This window comes from Galendromus occidentalis, unplaced genomic scaffold (genome assembly GCF_000255335.2).
Source record: "Galendromus occidentalis unplaced genomic scaffold, Mocc_1.1 scf7180000077440, whole genome shotgun sequence".
Classification (NCBI taxonomy): Eukaryota; Metazoa; Arthropoda; class Arachnida; order Mesostigmata; family Phytoseiidae; genus Galendromus; species Galendromus occidentalis.
Genome location: NW_003805428.1, coordinates 1,413,479 through 1,435,514, shown reverse-complemented (window position 1 = coordinate 1,435,514; position 22,036 = coordinate 1,413,479). Strand labels below are relative to the sequence as shown.

Below are 22,036 nucleotides of genomic sequence, written 5' to 3'. Positions count from 1 at the left end.
GAAAGATAGAAGAACCGATTATGAGCAAGGAATAAGGACGGACATCTCGGCCCGGTGGATATACCACAGAGCTTTTATTTTGCGCGGAGTCGTTCACGGGAATCCCGGTCAATGCGTGCGCGAACCAAGTACTGCACCGAAACTCCGAGGGTGAGTCATCTGTCTGTCGCGAAGTGTCGTTCTCGAAGCCTTGTTCTCAAATGATGAGTTTCGTTCGCTCACCGTTTCATAGAATAATTTCGGAGCAGCTTCCGTACGCTATCTATTGCTGAGCAGAGTGCTCAATCCGGGCCATGATTCGTTGATTCTCTCCAAACAACAAAACAGCACTCCATGCTGATGATTGTATTTTTTTTTTAAGAAAAGAGACTGGGGTTTCGGCCATTGTGCTCGGTGTCACTTGTAGACGTCAGAATTTGATTGCGTGCCACTACGGACGCTGCACACTATGGGCCCTACGACTCGCTTTGACATAGTGAGCAGCAGCGGCGAATTTAGTTCCTCTGTGTGCGTATTGGATCACTCAAAATCGAATTAACTTTCGGGAAGAGAGGCGAAAAAAGTAAGAAAAGAAAATTACGGCGCCAACAACGACCCCTGCTTTGAGTCTGCGAGCTGCAGCAAATTGACTCCCCTTTGAATCCAATCACGATAAATATAATCGAGTTGAATGGCTGACAGACGGACACGATAGGCTCGCTGGCTGGCGACCAAATTCAGAAAATTATTGATGACTTCAAGCAGCAGACATGAGGCTGACTACTGTCGCCGGGTAGAACAACGACGAGCTATCCTATTGCGGCACGCAAAGCTGACACGCTCGATGAACTGTCGCCCCTCAAACAAACTCCGATCTTCGTAGCGGCGGCGAGAACAACCATGGCGCGGCGCCATCAACGCCGACAGCCCCACCGACGGAACTATGGAACGAGCAGGATAACGGAACTTATTCATCTTCTTCGTGCTGATAACGGAATATGGATTCCCAGTCGGGCGGACTCCCGCGAACGAGCCTTGATTCGCTCTCAGAGCGGCACCATTCGAATGGGAGAGTAGGATTACGCATCGAATCCTCGGGGTTGACTTGGCTCTTCGCAGGGAACTCACGCCGCCGACTGAAAAATCTTCGGGAAGAGCGCATCGGTGTCAAAGTGGCGTATGTGCGCGGAGCGAAAATATCACCGATCAGACAGGAGACGGACACTGATGAGACGTCGCTCGGCCACTCAGTCGTCATCATTGTCGCCGTCACAGTGATCTTGGTCGATGTCGTCGGCGTCGGAATCGATTGTGGGGCGTTATGGTCAACGACATTACGTCAAACGGTAGCATCGTATTCATCTGATCCGTCCGTCGGTTCTTCTTCAGTCAGTCAGTCAGTCAGTCAGTCAATCACTCGATCCCGAGCATCACGAGTGCAGAAGGTCCAGATGGCGTCTACCTTGAAAGCACAGGAAGCTAACGCCTTCGCGACACGTGAAGCAACAATTGTCCGCTCTGATTAGGGAAGCTTGCCTCTTTAGAAAGTTCCACTCGGCAACTCTGAGAAATGTGTCTGACTCAGATTGTTTCCAGTCGTTCCGCATGTTTATGCGTAAAGAGGAGCTTCTTGTTCATTGATGATGCCCATATGATAATGACAGAGCGGCGAAGTTTTGATTACGATGACCGTAGCTTTAAAGCCAAGAGTGGTATTTCTTTATTTCTCTCCCTCGGCGCTCCCTCTCTCTCTCTCGCTCGCAAGCTCGCTCACCCGTACGCTTTCTCTCGGCTCGTATTCACGTACGCACATAAGAGCCCCGAACGATGTCTAGAGAGTTCGACGACGATGGCGGCGGTCGCCAGCCGATTACAACTGCAGAAGCCGCGATTCTTTCAAGTGTGAGTAAATACGATGAACGGGCAGAGAACGACCCAACTGGCTGCTTCGTCTTCGGAGCGACAACCCATTTCGGCAACGAGAGAAGTCTCCGAAGACGACAGGAAGTCTTGCTGAGAATACAACTTCAAATTAATGCTCTGTTCCGTGATCATGAACGGCGTTGATTACGGTTTGGTTAGGTTGGACGAGAGGTGAAGAATGGAACAACCCACCAGGATGGGGCGTGCGAGTCCGTCTTGGAGCTGGTGTCAGGATTTGAAGAAACAAACAGCAGCTATGATGAAACTCGACCCGCGTGATGCTTTTCGAGAACCACCTCCAAGCTCGAGTCAATCGCGCAAAACTTCGATTTCATTCATTCCTCCGCCGCTCTCGAACAGAACTTTGTTTCGGTCGGGAGATCGAAACCAAGCACGGAGTTTCCCTCATCCGTGAGACTTCGATATGTCGTTATCAATTCGATTTTTGCTCAAAATCGCGGTTTGTAGACGAAATTCTCGAGGGACAACAGAGGAGATTGTCTCGCTTGTGGCGTGCCTCCTAGAATGAACTGTCTTCAAGCGCTCTTTGGCTGACAATCGATGAGACCCTTGGCCGATATGCCACTTCCATAAGCAAAATTTCCCCGTCAGACGACATAGCTATGGAGTTCAGCGTGGAATCTTCGATTCGAAATCCGATTCGTATTTTAGCTTTTTGTCCAGCGTGAAATCAGTCCACAAAGTGTCGTTCGACCGAATTCTACGAAGCTGTTGACGATTCTCGGCCGAGCGTGCACGCACCACTCAAAGTCGAGACTGGCAAGCTGTGAATGCGCTAGTCGAAAGGTGAGTGTTATCCACGGTGCGGCGTGACTCTCATCGATGGAGGAGACCCTGGCTGAGGATATACCAAACCCATGTTGGGGAAATAGAATCTTGGCCTCGCAAGCCCTCCGGACGGAAGAGGGCTCGGAGTCTCATCGCCAGGCGCTCGATAGTCTGCGAAGGAATTCCTCTCAGAGTGAGAATCGGAGGATATTCGGGATGCCCAATTCAAACTGGGGCGTCCGTATGTTCTTGCAAGTCCATATCCGTTAACCGAGTAGAATCGAGCCCAACGCCTCGAGTAACCAACCGAGCAACCATTAGAACTTCCTGTACGATATGTTCCAGCCGGGCAATAGAATCGGGTTTGGCACAAAAGTATTATCGGTGATGCCGCTCAAATGATCCATCGGGGAGTGCTAAGGAAGTTGTAAGGACGTCCATCAATGGATTTTCAATAATGACAGTTCTTCAAGAGGATTATTGTCATGGATGCGGCTGGAGCGGCTTCCGAGCAGACCGGCAAGCGTCTTTTTGTGAGGATCGGTGCTGACGAGAATTTGGAGGAGAAAAACCTCTCGAGCTTGCCAAGTCGCTGCCAATGAGTCCACGAACTTCGCATTCACCTTCCAGCCCTTAGAACCGCGGTTCTTCATAATTATACCCGGATACACGCCGAGTCGATCACACGTTGTCCATCCCAAAATTACAGTCATATCGTTTCTGAGAGATGAGAATGTACGATTTCAAAATCTTCGAAGAGTCTAATGACGTGATCTCTATTCACTTGGTTCAGATTCCCTCCCCTTGGCGTCATTCAATGAGGATGTCCATTGATTTATTGGATTTTACACCGTGGCACTTGGAGTCAGCGACTTGGACATATGTAGGTGTATGCTGTCTCGATTAAAATGTGCTGCGAGAGGAAGCTCGTCAGACTGGGGGAAAGAGGGGAGAAAGTTGAGATTTTATTCAGCGGAATATCGTGTCGAGTTCGAGATAGAGGAAGGATATAATTTGCAGGCCGAGATCAAAAGCGAAAGGGACTGCCCCGATCGAAGTTTGAGAATTCACACATGAATTCAGGACGCGACTCAAAGGAGACAGTCGAATACCCCACAGGCAAGCCGATGGGGCTTCTGAAATGACATCGGATGCCGACATCGATTCCTCGCTCGTCGCGACCACCGCCGGTGAGAGACGAAATCTACATCTCTCGCCGGAGGTGCGCGGACTCCGAATGTCGCAGCGCTGCACTGCTCCGTCTCTCCAACCTCCGAGCCGTACCCTCGAGCCCGACTTCGCTGTGGGGTCCAAACAATTTATTCCAGAATTCATGCTGTTATATCTATCCCTGAGAATGAAACACGGAACATACAGTTCCTCCCTCGCTCTTCTCGCCACGAGAGAAATTGATGAGAGACGGAATTCGCAGACGAGCTCAGAGGGATTCCCGAATCTCTGCTCGTCGCAGATTTCCGGCGATCGAATGAGCTTCGGCGTTCCCGATTCAAAACCGCCGTCATCGACGTGCCGGAAGGGAAATCTTGGAGCAAGAGATACTTTGAAATCGCTCACAGGCCTTCGAGCGGGTATCTTGGGTTGTAACCGTGGCGGTAGTTCGCACGCACGCACACACGCACGTACGTACCGCTTACTTGGCATGCACGACACGATACGGGCTGCAGTGTGTGTTACAAAACAGCGGTTATCGTACTATCAACACACTCTTATGCTCGTAGACCCGCATGATCTCTGAACAGATAAGGAGTCGGATACGCTATCATCGTTCGTACCGCAGATTGTCACTGCCGAAAGCGTATGCGTTCTCCTTTTCGGGATGTGGTTTCGAGAAGACCGTTTTTTTATAATATATAGAATAGCACTCTGGCGATCGCTCCGAGCATAATGCGGTGCGACCGAGCACCGACGATAACGTCGCGACTGATTTTCCCGGTGTAGGGGTTTTATGCCGACTCACGTCCCCATCGGTGCGCGCTAGAGGAAAAATTTGAAATTATTTACAGGAAATATCGCAGTCGGCATTGAGTCGGCTGAGTTGTTCGGATGAGAGATCCTTATCTGACTCCCTGGTCGGCGTAACATTGACTGTCGGTCATCATTTCCATCGTTTTCGCTACAATCAGCAGCCGTGTTACACCACGCAAAGCGATCCGGGCGCCCCGCTCATTCATGTAAATGTATCTGGCTGCCGTTCTTGTCGCTGCTGTGGCTCTGCCGCAACTGCAGGCTGAGGTTACTCTGAATCTGCCGTTGCTTCGACGGTGGGAGCGAAAACAGATCTAATATCAGATCGCTTTGTTAAAGAATCGAGTCACGATTCTGGACGGTCTGCTAAAAGCAGCGACATAATTCCTTCAACTATTCGTCAGAAACGTTGTCTCGAAAGCAACCGGATCGGTCCATCGACTGATGGATAAATTGAGCCTCCGCTCTCCGTTGTCGAACAATAGTCATGAACGGGCTCACGAATAAGGCGATTCCAAGCGAAATAATGCCTTCCCGATTCTGGCGTTTATCGTCGATCCGATGCAACTCCCCCAAGAGAGCGGAAACCCTTCGCGAAACTACTCCTGGCTCGACTATGGCGCCGCGACCCGTACTTGTCAAGAAGAAGGAAAACACATCGGCTCTCGCGCATCGTAGCGGTCATGTCTCGGAATTATTACAAAGACCGTCGCAGCTCTCTGATTCCTTCCCTATCGGAGTTTGTGGCATGACGTCGCCGGGAGGGGGCGGGCAGCCGCTTGAGATAGATGTTGCAGGAGAAAAAAACTCAAAATGCCAGAAATTCACACGAGAAATCGAAGGATAGTGTTTCGTTTGCTGTTCCTTGTGTTTAAAGTAGAAACACACGATCGCGCGCTCGATCACGGAGAAAGGATGCACAGGGCGGGCGGACAGACAGAGTAGAAGAGCCCGAAGAAAAAAGCGAAGAGAAGAAAAAAATCGAAAAGAGCAGGAAATTCACATCGGGAGAGAAAATCGTCTTCAAATTTTTAGTCGTTTTTCGAGACGTGTCTCGTGCGCTTCTGTCCTGTTCGCTGTCTCAGTGAGCGAATGAGAAGCGGCTCGGAGATTTCCCGGGCTAAAAACTCAAAAATCAGTCGGCCACCCGAATAGAGGGGCGAGTCGTCGCTTTGGTTCGAAACCAAATCACATTTTGTGAGAAAATCGAAAATTCGAACCGTTGCCTCTTTACAGCGAGTTTCGTTGCTTGTCTGTTGGCTGGCGCGCTTGGTTTACTTGCTTTTCAGCGGCTTTGCCCTCCTCGGCGACGAAAACGGAAGACGTCTCTTCTTTTGGGGAGCGGTAGCGGGTTTCTGGATGGATTGTCAACTATAGATCGTTCGCTGTCTTCTGGATTCGGAATGAGCCCCGGGTTAGCGAAAGTATTAAGGTCACTAATGATGGCCGGCTGCTTATGGTGAATCCGAATAATCATTGGTCGGGTCGGGTCATATCATTCTCGATTCGCCACCTCCATGAGATGCAAGCCTGAGGTGCCGAATCCGCGGGCTACAGCGATCTGCCTGCAGCGCGGCTCGCGCTCTGGGGTGGCAGTTCACCTCGTGGAGTCTCGTGAGAGTAGTTCAAGAGTAGCTCAAGAGCGATCGTGTCGTTTGGCCAATTCAGGAGTCACGTGTCAGGCACGCGCATGAGATGTTCACATCGATAATGGCATCCAACGTTGGGGATGAGACGACGTGTGCCACAACCTGAGCGCAGGTGAGTCGGTTTTTTCCTCGACGACAGCCATAAAGACTCGGGCTAGTGACGGCACTCTCTTTCCGTGGGTATGAGAGATCTTTCAGTTCCTTGCAAGAGCTCAACCGATCGTTCCGATTCGTGACTCCTCGCTGTAGACGATCAAGGAAAGGAAAGTGGTTCTCGCTTCTCCTTTCCGACTGTGACAATGTTTCGGAGGGACGCGAGAGTACTGCCTCCCCAAATCGTGCTTCCGCCGAGACTCGAGAGAGGAGAACCCCCGCTCCCGGCTCGTGGACGTCCCATGAACGCGTGGCGAATCGTATTTCCTCCCCTTCAGCGTCTTGATGAATCTCCATGTAGACTTTAGTAATACTGCGATTTAACGAGCAAACGACCGACGAATGAAGATACTCATATTCCGACCCTGCACTCGAGCGACAACGCTTGCTGGCGATCCGGAGGCCTTCGAAACTCATGGCGAGACTAAATCTGCGACTGACATTATGCGCGATTGGATTCGCTCTGGCAACAGCATTGACTGCGCCCGCTGCAACTCTTGAGAGACTCCTGATTTTCGAGGGACTTGTTTCGGAGCTCGTGAGAGGCATCGGCTCACCGCCGATTTCTGAATGATTATGTTTTATGCGTATATTGTAGTCCTCATCTGATTCTTTCCCTGCCGCAGTAGAAGAAGTGGCGAGGGAGGAGCGTTCTCCGAAATTCCCCACAGATTGCCGCAGCCGATTTTTCCCTGATCGTGACAATGACCTCTGACGCGAGAGCGCTCTCTGTCGGGTATGTCGGTCAATTAAAAACTAATGGGCAATGGGCTGTCATTAGATGAATCCTGATGACGCGTTTCAAGTCGAAGGCCGCCGAATCATGTGAGCTCACCTCGCCAGGGCACATCTCGACCCACGGTTTTTTCCCATCGAGTTTTCTGGCGTGGGATTTCTTCCCCCAATGCTACGACGTATACTCTGCGGAGGAAAGATTCCTACTCGACGCCACGGTGATCAGCTGACAGAGTTGGAGCGACGCAGAGCGTCGCAACGTAGGCTTCTGTAGCCTCTTCGCAGCCTGCTAAGTGAGTCGAGACACCTGTTGCGGTTCTAATCGAAGGCGGAGGATCCTCCCGATACGCAAATTCAAGGCGATTACGTTTTGCTGACGGAGTTGTTTGTAATGACGTTGCTGCCGTCCTGTGTCATAAGACCGAGAGGATCGACTTGACTGCATAAAAAGGCTCGAAGCTTCGTCTGCTAGCAAATTCACAATGATCGCCCAGATTGTTCGGTTCGCGTTCCTCTTCTGTGCTATTGGCACGGGAGCTTTCGGTCAATCGTCATCGAGTCAACAGAGTACATTGGTAGGTCAAACGGAATATACGTCGGAGCGATGGAATCCCGGAGTTGGATCCGATCTACCCGAGGAAGTGAACTCTTCTGACAAACCTGTCCCCATTCCGACATAGCGCACCGATCTAAAATCTCCATAACCACCGTGTAGGTTCAACTCAATATCGGATACAATAATGGAGAAACGATGACCTCGAGTGTTCCTGCGGGATATTTCTCAAACTGCCGCGTGGACAGACGACGTTTGGAGGCGGGACAGCAAGTGAACATCGACGAGGGTAACGTCCCCTCATGTGTCACCCGTGGGATGCAGAAATACGCTGAAGATCTCCAGAAAGGGCTACGCAATGCAGTGGAACGATTGCAGGAGTCTTCGGACACCGTATCTCGTGAAAGCAATGGTCTCCTGAGCCTCGACGTGAGTTCTCTTACGGGTGGCTTGACGGACAATCTGGATTCGCTCCTCGGAGACGGCGGACTTCTCGACGTGGCGAATCTCCTAAGCATACTTCAACCCCTAACCAAAGATCTAGCGAGCACGGTTCTCGCAGTGGAGAATATCTTGGACGGCGTTGAGCAACAGCTGCGAGAGTTGACCGATGGTCTCGGACAACTTCTGGGTGGCGTATTGGATATCGTTGGTGGCACTGTACGAGGTCTCGGAGACTCGGTGCAGAGAGTCGGAAATCTTGTGGATACGTTGGGCTCGGGCATCGCGAACTCCGGTGGGTCTGTAGTGTCAGGAGTGGTGGATGCCGGTCAGAGCCTGACATCGGGACTGTTGGGTGTTGGTACCGGTCTGACGTCGAGCCTGGCCAACACACTCGCTGACATCGCGAGACTTCTGGGTCGACCGATGTGAGTGCTATTCCTCAAAAACGATGTCTCTCCACCGTGGATGAGCTGTATGTATGATCTCTTTCGACGCCGGCGAGTTTTCGGCTCACTGAAGTGGGAGGGCGTATGCGAGGGGAAAAATCCATTCTCACGAAAAATCACGGTGTATTTTGCGCATTGGAAACACTGACGATATGGTTTCCACCTGACGAATAAACGAAATTTTGTAATGTTCCAAATCTTTCGTGGACCCCCTAGTCGAAAACTAGAATCGATAGTCCAGATACAGGTTTAACGTCCGTGGCATAATCAGCCCGTTTGTAAGCGGCACCGGTTTTTCGACCCCTCTTACCCCTCCTCGCCGGCTGCGGCGGCCGCCGGCGTCGCAGCGGCTGCTGTATCCGATCTTTGACGACCCTGGGTATCGACGTTTCAGTTGGCCGTAGGTTCTGAGCGAGCGGCGATTTCGGCTGACAGTTGATTTCCCGTTTTGCCGCCAGGTGGCTCTAAGGCGGAGCCGAAGATCGGTCCTCCCTGGAGTGCCCTTTCTCTGAGCCGTTTACGTTGCTTCAACCCTAACCACGGCCGGTGTCGGTCGGCATTGTGATCTACTGGTGTCGGATTTCGCGACGTCGCGAAAGCTCGCGTATTTCAGTCGATAAGCAGCAAAGCTCGACAAATCAGCTCGATTCGCTCCGAGCTCGACGGTCTTCGAATCCGTGGATAAAATTCTGTTCACCGATCGGCGTGTCAAGTTCTCGTTCAAACCCGAAGCTCCTCTAGGATAAGTTCCGCGAACCTTCCTTCAACCGGAGAGTGTGAGAAGCAACTCCGCGATACCATCTGCCAGGTGGTGAGTGCAAGACGTCGGCTGAATCGCTCGCGCAATATAACGATAATGATGATCTCGATTAACCCCGGGGATTCGTAGTGCTGCATCCATCCGTCTTGAGAGATTAAGAGCGCCGGAAATCAATATTGAATAGACGAAAGAGCAATTAGTCCACGAACTAGTCAGATCAGCTTTTGTCCACGTGTAGCTCTTCAGTGCGCCTGCCATGACTCCTTATGACTGCTGCGCCGACTCTCCAAGAACATCTGTTCTAGAAGTGTATAATTGAAAGTTATTAAAGGAGACGATTGCGGAACGTGACGTAATGAACAACACCGTCGAGTCGTTGGGCTGCCAGCCCAACGAGGAGCGACTAATCGCTGTGGCTCTCAAGCGCGAAGGTGCTCTCAAGCCGCGGAATTCCAACGCTGGATTGACGGATTCAATCTTCCACAGACGCCGCTGTCTTCTCTATAATGGTCATCTCTTCTGGGGCCATGCACACCCAGACGCCTACCGACCTTTCAGTGCGCAAGGCGTCGCCACCCTTGCCGCATGTTGCACCGCTGACTTCCACACACAACCCATTCCTGATAAGGAATATCATACAGGACAGCCATGCGCCCTCGGTACTGCACAACGCAGGAATGTTCGAACAACATCAGAGACAGGCAATGGCCGCAGCTCAACTGCTCTGGAACGCCGCCCATGGATTAAGTGGAGTGACCGGAAACTTGTCCGCGACTGGCGGCGCGTTCAGACCGCCAGACTCGCAGCCATCGAGACCAGAATCAGCTGGAGGTGAGTTCAGAATTCAATGCGGAAGTACGTCCGTAGATAAGGCTTCGAGGTTTGTGTTGATGGCCGCCTGCATCTCGGTCGGAGCTCGACATCATCGCCGATTGATATCATCGCCGTGCTGAGCATGGTGGGCAAGGTTCCATGTACGGCTCCATCCTCCATCCCGTTGCGCGCACAGATGGATGGAACAAATGAATCGCATCCCCGATCACGTGTACTTCTGAAGGCCAGGTACCCGACTGATGATTCACGTTGAAGCTCCCCGGCACCTTCGACAGCCGGTCAAAAATTGAGCGAGTGTTCCATTGTATCATTTGCCCGCTTCGTGATTCGTTTAGCGAACCTGCGTGTTAATATGTGTGATAATGAATCGAGAGCATTTCTGGCCCTTGCTCCGAAAATTGAACCGCTGCTGCGCCCTTGATTCTCCTTTACAATCAGCTGTTAGCTAGTCTGGTTCGTTGTTCTTCGCTCGGTTTCTGGGAGCAGATCTTTACTTCGTAGCGGCGCTCAGACTCTGTGACCAACTCTCGTGCTCACGATCGGTTTGTTCCGCTCGGAACAGTAGCAATTTAACATAGAGAAACAATATCATTCTTTTCCACCATCATCGTAGTCGTCATATAGGTCTTCCTCTTCTGCATTTTAAAATTTTATCAAATTACGATTAAGAAGTTTAGGTACTTGTTTCGGAGCTTAATAGGGCGCTGCACGGAAGGCTTCCAGAAGGAGGAACCGATGCGACGCTCAAACATTGCCCGGTCTGCTACAGCTAAGCACCCCCATTTCTGTCTAAATATCTTCGTTGGGTGATTTGAGTCGGCGCGGTGCTTGTGGACAGGCGAAAGGAGCCGGAAAAAATATATCTCCATGAGAGACTTGGGAAGCACCAATTAGACAGATCAGGGCATTGAAGAGTCAATGCGAAGTCTCCCTCGAGAGTCTCCAGCCAGACCCTTTGGTTCTGAATAAGAAGGAGAATATCCATCCGGCTCCAGCGAGAATCACGCGGAGCCGAAGTGACGGATTGCAAGAGTCGCTCGAGAAATTACTCGAACGTTGTCCACATGTGGTCATCCATATTGACTCAAGATCTTCAAATCGTCGACGTTGTCTCCAAGAGGAAGTTCTTCCCGGCGATTTATTCCAAGAAGTCCGAGAACGAAAAACAATTCTTCTGTTTCTGCCGGTGTTGGCCAATGCCACAATTTGGCAAATCGTCTTTTTATCAATGGCCGCCGGTAGGATCCAGCCTCTCGATGCCGCTCGGATCTAATGCATCTCCATCCGCGACGGAGATTGACAGCGTAATTCGGGTTCGACAGTTTTCCTCGTCACTTAAAAACATGAGGTGTCGTCATTAAGCATTTCGATTTCGTGTTCCGTCGAATAGAGTATATAATAAGGATCGGCTCCGAGAAAAATATTGAGATCCAGTTTCCGGTTGAGTGGACTCATGGCTACATCGATCTTGAAGAGGGAATGCAGGGAACGAGAGAGAATACGACAGAGCTTTTCTCGTATTGACTCTTCGTCCAAGCTTTGACGTGAACCTGTACCTTCAATCGAAGAATAAGAACCCCGTTCACGTATCGACTTTGATCCTGAATTCAAATAAATTCAACCGAGCGGGTTGAATTTCGGAGAAATCGAACGTTTTCTCTCAAACGAGACAAAGTCAGCTCTCCGTCGCTGGTTCCTGTTCCTCGTCCCGTTGTTCTTGCTTTAGGAGCTCCCGCGCACAATGAAATGAAAGTGCCTCTTGAGAAGGGGACACGGAACTCGCTGAAAGCAGTGCTGGTCGAGAACGAGGCGGAGGGAATCTAAATTCATGGAGAAACAAAGAGCAAGTCTCCTCTCTAAAATATTTGAAGCTTCTCCATTTTTCTGTGCGCGTCTTATAAGGACTTCGCGGAGGATTCCCATCAGGATTCATGTCTCGGCAGAGGTTCATGGTTCGGTAGGAGAACAGTTTTTTTTTGTGGTACTGGATTCCCCCATTCAGGGGTGAGCTGCCGGTCCAGATACCGACCTTCCTCTAACCAAAATTAGGGTGGTTCATGAGATCTGCGCCCCGTCGCCAGCTGAGGTGATCTGATCCCTAAGTCGGTCACGGTTGCAATGTTTGTTTCGAAATCGCCGAAACTGTGAATAACAGTCGCGACGGAATTACGGAGGACTTTTTTTACTCGAGCGTTTCTACCACGACGAGCATGAAGCCGCCGCGACAGGAATCGTCCACCCGTCGCTTGAACTACGCTGTTTTTCTCGATTATCTCTCGCCCAGGACCGCAGGGTTCGCATCCATGCCCCGATTGTCACCGAGGAATGGTGGGTTGCTCCCGAACGCGTGAGTTGTCTCATTCAGTCGGCAGGCTTCCCGACTCACCCGCAAACTCACCCAATCGCTTGGACGGACCATCTTCCAACCTCGGTTTGACGCTCGTCCGCACCGAGAGCAACGGGTTTTGTTGCTAACATTATTACTTTGTTGTGCCAGATGGCTGCGAACACAAGCCGAAATGCGTCGAGTGGGAGTGCTGGGCCGCTCGAGCTGATGATCGCTGCCATTTAGAGGAGTTTAGTCCATTGGCCTTTTTTTCCTCCGTTGATCATTCGACTCCGGCTGCCTGCGCGTCTCCGGCAGGCCAGCCTCCTTGCCTCCCTGCTGCCAGTCGAACGAACCGAATTCTTTGTGCTTCATCATATAGCATCTAGAAACACGAAAATGAAGAAGACCAAAGCGATCAGTGCACACAATCGTCTTTCTCTCCACCACCACCTACACTTGATCTACAATGCTCAATTCTCACGCGTCCGCTGAAAATAAACATAACAACAACAACGCCGGCAGCAACAAGCTCGACGGGATGAACAACATCGGTCAAAAGTCGTCTCCGGGATGCGTATCGCGGATTTCGCGGAAAACCCTTATTTACACTATAGGGATTGCAGAGTATGGTGGCAACAAGCGAAGCCGAGGTGCTGTCCGTTGTCGCGGATTGGTTTGGCATCTTCGTCTCATCGTTAGCGTGGTGTTGGCGTCTCATCATAGAGCACCGCTTCTCATCTCGCTCGGAGTGGACAGCGGAACTTGAGCGGCAGCAAATGTGGCGCCAAAAAATCATCACCAGTCAGTCAGTCACTTACTCGCTCGCCCGCTCGCTCAGTCATGGAGGTAGTCAGTCAGTCACAGCGGACGATGATTTGAGTATGGCGGCGTCAAAAGTGACTTCCGCTGCCGCAGACACCACCGTCGAGACTCAAATTGAGAGTCAGAGACGAACTAGCGGTCGCAGTTCAACAAAATTCAACTGAGCCAGTGAGTGAAACGGCGCGCGGGCACATCAAAAGGCTCTTTTCGTTAGACTTACCCGCGAAGAGTCAAAAATCGGCCAGCTACCACGTCGGCTGACACGCACACTAACACGCGAGGCCGAATGAGAAAAACCAACAGAAATCAAAAGTCAAAGGAACACAATCAGAAAAACGAAGAGAAAAAAATGACGCCTTACCAACAATTTCGGTCACACCATCGCGAGAAATCGAGGTGCCCCGTCTGATCGGACAGCACCGCCAGCCAGCGCCACCGCGAGTCGTGTCGGATGGGTGCGAACAAACCGAACAGCTCATCGCATCCGGACGATCCGATTTCGGTGGAATCGAAGCGCGGTATTCTTTTTCGGCGATCCTCACGAGCGATCGCACCGACTTTTTGAGTTTGGGGAAGGACTTAATTCCAAGATTTCAATTTCGTTGCCCGTAGGACAAATTGAGTGAGATCAATTCGTTCCTTTGTTTACTCGGCTCCGCGCTCAGGTGTCAGTCGAAAGCAGCGTCGACTCCTAAACCGAACACCGCGGCAGATTTATCCATTGCGCGACTCGAATTCAATTGATCTGCGATTTGTCTGGCGGAGCGTGACTTCGCTTACCCGACCACGTGATTGTAGCCCTGGTAGTTTTCAGCCAGTTCTCGAACTGAATGAGCGCTGACCGCACTTGAGCTCTTATCCCAAGCGACGACTTAATCGATTGCGTCGCGAAGATAGCCTCAAGAAAAAATCGGTTGTCGAATAAGTTTAGGAAGTTCCGGAGTGGTGCTCCGCTTGTGAACTTATCGTTAGTTCCATCTCCGACGCCAACACCAATGCAGTAGCTATGACATCGGCGGTGGCGGCGGCAAAATCCAATGGCGAAAATGACGTAGAATCGCTGACGACAAAAATGTCTCGTTTCGTCTCTTTCGCTTCTGCTTCTGGCTCTTACTGTCCGCCCAAGACGAGGCAGAAAATGCGAAAACGACGACTTCAGCAAAAATGGCATGGGTTCGGCGCGGCCGTTTAGTTCCCATCGCTCGAAACAGCTCCAGCAGCAACAGACCTATAGATCCACTTAGAGGTAAGAAGAAGATATGAAGAGCGGGAAAAAACTCAGCTATGCCAGCTATCTTGACTGACTCGTTCTTGTTTCGACGTGACAGGACGTCGTTATCTGGCGTTTTCATGCCCGCTGTCCGCAAACCCCTATGTAAAATCAATTGAGGGAAAACAGCGCGGTCTTCCACGGTTCCCATGTACGATTCACGAGACTCCTACTCCCTAAATTTTCCGTGCTCCGTGTCAAACCTCTTCGCACTCAGCACCCGCAACATACCGGCGTACGGGACTGGGGAATCGCGAGAACGCTCTCCGGTGTCGGACTCATCGCCTTCGTACGGTTGTGGGCGGTGCCATCATCGAAGACTAACAATAAGTCTCGCGACGACTTTGTTTACAAAAAGTTGGAAACGGTCATCGACGGCACGGTCTGACAGAGCGTTCGGAACACTGGATCGCCGTTCCTCTCCGCTCATTGGAAACTGAATTGAAACCGCGACATTATAAAAAAAAGCGAGAAAAATTGCGCCTTCGCTCTGAATTGTAATCATCGCTGCCTACAGAGGCGGCATCGGCGGTCATCTCAGCGACAGTTTCACGAATACCTACGCAAAGAGAGCGACAAAATTCGATAGGGCGAATCTTCTTTTTGTTCCATGGGGAAAAACGTCTTTAGTCCTCGACCGAGAGGGAGGCGAAAATGAACAAGTGGAAAGGAAGCCAGGGCGGCGACGGCGACCACGGGAAGGTACGGCGACGTTTGGAGTGATCGCCACCGCCGACGCGACGCCGCCGCCCTGTCCACTTCCTCGTCCACGACCACAACGCGACGCCGACGACCCCCGCAACATGGACGACAACGAGAAATTCGCACACCACCACACAAAACCAATTTGAGGTAATTTTGTGTTCGCGGTGGCGTAGCGCAAGGGAGCGCCGACCGACTCGCTGAATGAAAGATAAAATCTGATAGAGAAAGAGCGAAAACGAGAGCGAGCGAGACCGAGAGAGAAGAGCAGAAGGAGGATTCTCCAAAAAGCGCAGTCAGACAAATCACAATTTCCACGAAGGGCAGCGTAAGAGTCACTGGGCGAGCAAGCGGGAGAGCGGGCCGCGCGGAGCGATTGAATCAAGTGAATTTTTGCTCGTGGGAACAACCGGGCAAACATTGCTTTGAATTCAATCGACAACTGCAGCGATCGAGCAATTTCGAGTCCAAGTAGATTGTTTCCTGTCCAGCCAGTTTTGTCCACCGCACTTTCATCCGTGTTGCCCTCGTCGAGCAGGAAGTACAAATAGAATATACCTGATCCTTTCCTATCCGGAAAACCGGACTCGGTCTTATTTCATCGAAGGACTCGGTGCGACTCCGACAGCGGAGAATTTCATGCGGATATATATTTTCTTTCGTATTCAACGCGTTCATTTATTCTGCTCCACCCGTCGATTGGCAGTCACGCCCCTGTCGTTTCGTCGGAGGAGATTTCCCGAACGGATCGTCCACCTCCCTAATAGAATCTTTACTCTGTTCGCTATCTACCTGGAACCGCGATTCTATATTCATCGGATGATCATCGCTGTTGAATATATTTTCACCAAATTCAGCCTTTTGACGCTATTATCAAAAGTCTGCTGGCTCTTTGTGTGAGTCGGTGAGCGCGCAGGCGTCCGACCGTGCGAGATGTGTGATCGATTTCACCTCTGCCGCGAGTTTTGAAAGATGGCTCGAACTTCCCGTCGTTCTCGCGTCCCGCGACCGTTTACCGACCGCAAAAAGTACACCTTTCGTTCTTGAATCAATCGTGGGGCGAGGTGGGACCCTTCATGATATGGAATGGAGATCACTGCTCGCATGGAATGAATTCCAATGGCGAGATCGCTCGAATCGGCGATGATTGCGGTCGAGGTGCGTCAAATTTATTGTCAGACGGGGAGTACACAATATTCAGCAGTTTGCACGGCGACAGACCCGAGACTCCCTGCTGAAATCTCCCACGCTCCGGAAACTTGATGAATCCGTCGTCGTGCAACTGCTTGTTCCATCTTGGGAACAAGAAGTAGTCGTGGAGCGAATAAACGGATGAAGCCTGGTCGAGGAGAGGAATGAGAGCCACATTAAGAAATGTACTCCCCGTTCGGGCGACTTCCCCATGAGCGACTGAATGGCAGACTCACAGCGCTGCGTTCCTGTCCGCTTCATGCTGAATAGGTAAGTCTGATGAGTGACTTACAAGAGTTTGGCGTGTGCTCAGCCATCACAGACAACCCTCTCGCGCACACGGTTTCCGTACGCAATCAGACGAAAAAAATCTGTGTGTAGTCTCAACTGTGGTTGTGTGACGAAGCTGCTCGAAGTTGTGGGGAGAGGATAAATGGAAGGAAAACAGCTCATGGGACTCGTTTCAACCGTAAAAAGATAGCGTGTCTCTTCGGCCGGCCGGCGGGCTGGCCTCCTCACTTACCGAGACAGTCTATTTACTTCGGCAGATCTTAATCCAAGCGTTCATATTCCAAGCCGTAATTTAGAGACGATATTGAAGACTCTAGTGGCTGACGTCGCCAATGTGGAAGGAGTACCGAAAGGGCAGGGGGAAGAGAGAGGAAATTTTCCCTCGAATCAATTTCGAACTCCTTCGTTTTCCATGGATCATGTGCTCGTCCTTCTAGGGCGCACCGAAGCTCTGAGACATGTCTTTGGCGTCGAGCACTGTATATCGATATTCTGGGAAAAACCTCATGTTTCGGCTCTACGACACACTCTCGATAGCTTTCGAGGGTCGAAGAGGAACCTCGGCGTCGGTTTCCTTGGTCAATTGCTCAAACCAATTCGGGTACAAGAGTTGTGGATACGAATCATCCGGTGAAAAGCATCGCAAGCCATCCAAGATGGCCTGAATGTTCGAAACTCCTCGAGGGAGTCCAAATCGGCCGAGAGATATAGAGGTCGGCGAAAAGTCGCTGCTGTTTTTTTCTTGTGTCACATCAACAACGAACGACCGGCTGACTGACCGACGACGACGCCGACATCGAGTATAACAACTGAGTCACTTGGCGATAGCTTTTCGAGAGAACGATCGTCGATTCCCTGTTCCTTTGACCACGCCGCCGCCGCTGTCGAGGGGTAACCGCTCCTTGCGACCAACTTCCGCTTGCTCTCAACACAACTTCCGCTCGTCGGCCATGTTGGCGTCATCAAAGCTGTCCCTCGGTTTCTTGTCCACTCCTGGCCGAGGGATGTTTAGTATCAATTTGCTCCAGCGGAAGCCTCCCCTTTCAACAAAAGCAGAGGAAATAGTCATCTATAAGTTACTTCCGGTCAGCCATATTTAGACCTTGAGCCAGCCCATGAGCGCACTCGGCGAAGACCACTGCTTTCATCGAGTTGTCCCCTTCTCATGTTCCGTCCCCGTAGAAGTCATTCTCGGAAACATTGGGGCTGAACTAGAGTTCCACCATACGCTTTGTGCCTATCTAGATTCATGAGACGTTCTTAGTTTCAAGACTTACTCGATGGGCTTCCAAGTCGCTTGGAGTGTGCTTCTGCCGGTTTCTCTCTAGGCTACGTCGGAAGCGGGGAGCGAAGCCTGATCGTCGTTTTTTCGACGCGCAACCCGATCGGCCATGGATGCTGATTTTTCGGTCCAGATTCGTGAATTTCAGACAAGCTAATAGGAAACGGATATATTGCTGAATGTTCCCGTGATTTTGTTGTCCGTCCAGCTCTCTTCAGGGTCGAACAGCTCAATCTTCCGCATTGGATCAACCTTGGAGAGAGCGAACGAGCAAATAGTGATAAATAGCGATATCGAATTCCACTTTTCCGCAATTGGTTTGACGCCGACGATTCCTTGCGCTCGACTCCCTATCATGATCTTTCTCGTTGTGTATGTTGCTATGTCCGCAATACCATAAGATTCTGGGAGCTCTCGTGGTCAAATCAGAAAGATATTCTAAGGATTTTCCGGTCATCCTGGGCCTGAACGAATGGAGAGTGGAGATCCGATTAGATGCAGAGTTCCGCTGCGGCGAGAACGCGAGAGCCTGTTTACTACTCTTCCGTTTATCGATACAGCAATTCGCTCGATCGTGCCTTCAACTGCAGTCGCCCCTCCATTGAGAGCAACCACAAGCTTGCGAAACTCTTCTCCCTTCGGTCTTTTGCCGAAGGGAGAAGAGTACATTCTCGTACAGCCAACCCTTCACCGGAAGTGGGGTTGTTAATTGCCAGCCCAAGTTCCGGCCGTCTGAGTCATCGTCTTGGAAGTGCTCGCTCTGAGGTGATTCAACAAAGAGCTAATTCTCAACGCGTTCGCTCCCATCGAGACTTTCTCCCACATGCTCCCCGCCGCGGAATGCGCTCCGCCGTTCCACAACAAGCTTTTCAAGCATCGCGTCGCTTCGAGTGCGAAGCGCCAAAGTCTCGTCGAGGCTGTGGGCGAGTCGCGAGAGTGGAGTCTAAATGACTTATTCCGAGGTGAAATCTCGATGAACACGCTCAAGCTCTGGGAGGAGCACCCCCGTATAGATGATCATCGGTGATGACTCTCACAGGACGTGTCGAACACGTGAACTTTTACGGGTTATCGCCGTTTTATCCCGTTTTTTCCAATCCACCCGTTTCTGTGACTGAGATTTCTGCTTCACCAGATGCTCACGATCACAGCCACTGTCAGAATGCAGGGGCTCACCCCGGTGACGGCTTCGGCAGAGAACATGGGGTGATCCTCTACAAATGTTTCTCCCTTTGGCGAGCAGCTTGACTGGATAGATGGATAGGATGGCAGACTGACCGACCGACCGACTGGCTAAACACCCCATCAGACAATTTGGCTGTCGAGTTTCTTGATTTCTTTTGTCGGTATTCTCTGCTTGTCCCCTAGTCGCCGACCAACAAGTTTCGGCTGGACGGCCGATTGTAGACGACAACGCCGTGGCCGCTGCCAAGATCCTTTGGGCGCAACTTGATGTTCGAGCGAGTCGTGGGATTTTCGTGTAGCAGTCATTGCCCAGTCTTCTCGACAGTTGTCTCATGGGTCTTTCTTTTTTTTCTTTTTTTTTATGTACCAGTTCTGGGATGTGTGACTATATCCCTCTGTCGACGCTGTGTGCAAAAGCTCATTACGGGATCCATGCGCGAACGTTCGCTTCTACATCGTTCGACAACGAGCGGCTCAGCGCTTGCCGGAGTGGACTAATGGGAACTCTTAGTCCTGGATAATTCTTAGATGACTCGGGAATACTCGGTAGTTTCGCCTGTGAGCAAACCTACTTATGCGGTATCCTATATCGATGGGCGGGACACTCTAGAAAAGGATTGTGAGCATTGCCTACACTAGTCAGCGAATTGAGTTCTTCTGGGCTTCGATCCACATCGATCCCATCCCATGCCGGAGTCCGAGTGCGCCTCTGATCATCGGGACAATCCGTCATCGATTCTGAATAGACCAAAAACCGAAATTACACCATCTTCCCTTCCTTGAGGCAGAATCTCCAGCTGGGCGTTTTTCTGTCTCAAACCGTCAAGTATTAAGAGTTTTTCTTTTCTCGAATGCCATCAATCTCTTTCTCGCTTAGTTCGGTTTGCTCGCCGATCGTTCATACGTCCATTAGCGTTGCGTCTTCTAAATATTTACTTTGCCATCCGAAACAGACTTCGATTTTCGTCTCACGCGATGTCCTTCAAAATAATTGCGTCTCGTTTCCCCCACCGATCCGACGCACGAATGGCCGAGCGAACCAGCGAACAGCAAACCGAACAGCTGGACGAGAGAGCCGCAACAAGAGCTATTCTAATCACATCTCCCCGTCCACGAACAGGTTGACGAGAAATATAAAGAGCACCTTCTCTTCCCCCGGATGCTCATTGGTCCCATTTCTTCATCCGCCACTGAAACGATCGCCTACTCCGCGGCACTGCCGTACTCGCACCTTGCCCTCGGTCGATCATCGGCCGATCGTGGGTCGCTGCCGCGATCCAAAAGGAATGAGTCGGGGCAATTTCCCGATAGGGTTGCCGCTGCCGCATTTTCCGTGACCTCCTGCCAAACGTCAAAGTTTGGCTCGAGCTCTCTATTGTGGTCTATTGTGGTCGGGTCCGACGGCTCAAAGTTTATTCTAACGAAAGGTGTCTTTGAATCGGAGAGACTGAAACACCAGAGCGGACAGAAACGGAATCATAGAACAGAACACAAGTCACAAATCGGATGCGCCATCAGAGTGAGTCAAAAACCAGTCACGACTCTGAGGCGCACAAAACTTAACGCGGCAGATATAGGTGATAGTGTTTCGGTGGTGCCGCTGCTCCTGCTCCTGCTGCGGCAGCCGCAGTAATGTCTGCGACGGTGCTGTGATTCAGATTACTTTGGTGTTGCTGGTGCACTTCTTCTGCCGCTGACAATGTCGGGCCGTTGTTCCAGCTGCCGGCCGGCATCACTCATTCAGGGAGCCGTGGCAGCGAGCAACCAGTGCGTCGGCCGTTCGACTGATCGTCACCCTAATGAAATCACTCATTACCAATAATAGCGTTTTTTTCCTCTCCCAACGCTACACAGATGAGAACGACAACGACTTTGAATGCAATCTGAAAGGTTCCAAAAAACCACGCAAAGCACGGACGGCGTTCACGGACCACCAGCTGAAAACGCTCGAGAAAAGTTTTGAAAAACAAAAATACCTCAGTGTTCAGGACCGAATGGAGTTGGCGGCGCGGCTGGACCTGACCGACACGCAGGTCAAGACCTGGTACCAGAACCGGAGGTGAGACATTTCTGAAAAGCTGGAGATCTTCCTATGTCTGTCATATGTATATGCACTCTTCCCTATTGGGTCACGGAGGAGCCCCCTTCCCATAGGGCGAAGCCTTGAACTCTCGATATTCTTCCTCAGAACGAAATGGAAGCGACAAGCGATGTTCGGCTTGGATTTCCTCCCAATCGCGGCTCGACAAATGCTGCTAAACGGAGGAGGTGGTTCGCCAACGGCAGGACCGCCCATGGGACTTTTTCCGCCTTCGTTGGCCGCGGCACTTCCGAACGCATCTTCGCTGCCTCTCGAGTTGTATCAGCGAGCGCTGGCACAAATGGCTCCATCCGCAGCGACGGCAATGGCAGCCGTGAGCGCGGGAGGCAACTCGGAGAACCTCAAGCCTGGAAATCGGATGGAGGATGAGGACACTCGCGGAGAAGATAATGATGATGAAGAAGATAACGATGACGAAGAAGATGAGATTGATGTAGAGAGCGATGAGGGCAGGGACTGAAGGGGAGTCCCGAATCTCCGTCAAGGGATCTTCACCTGCTTCCTCCCTGAACTCTGAATGGGACGTTATCATGGACACCATATCCTGAATTGTACATATCTTGTAGATAAAAGTGGAGATCAGACTCGGAAAGCTAGCTATATAGATAGGGT

General features: G+C 51.2%; 1 protein-coding gene across 1 annotated transcript; it reads left to right on the top strand.

Annotated features, from left to right (window-relative positions):
* Positions 1 to 9,772: 9,772 nt before the first annotated feature.
* On the top strand, positions 9,773 to 21,884 carry LOC100901974 (barH-like 2 homeobox protein). The gene is made up of 4 exons (XM_003743197.1): positions 9,773 to 9,848; positions 9,904 to 10,248; positions 21,178 to 21,382; positions 21,512 to 21,884. Exons 1-4 carry the CDS (start codon positions 9,773 to 9,775, stop codon positions 21,882 to 21,884), a joined length of 999 nt encoding a protein of 332 aa, XP_003743245.1.
* Positions 21,885 to 22,036: the final 152 nt, after the last annotated feature.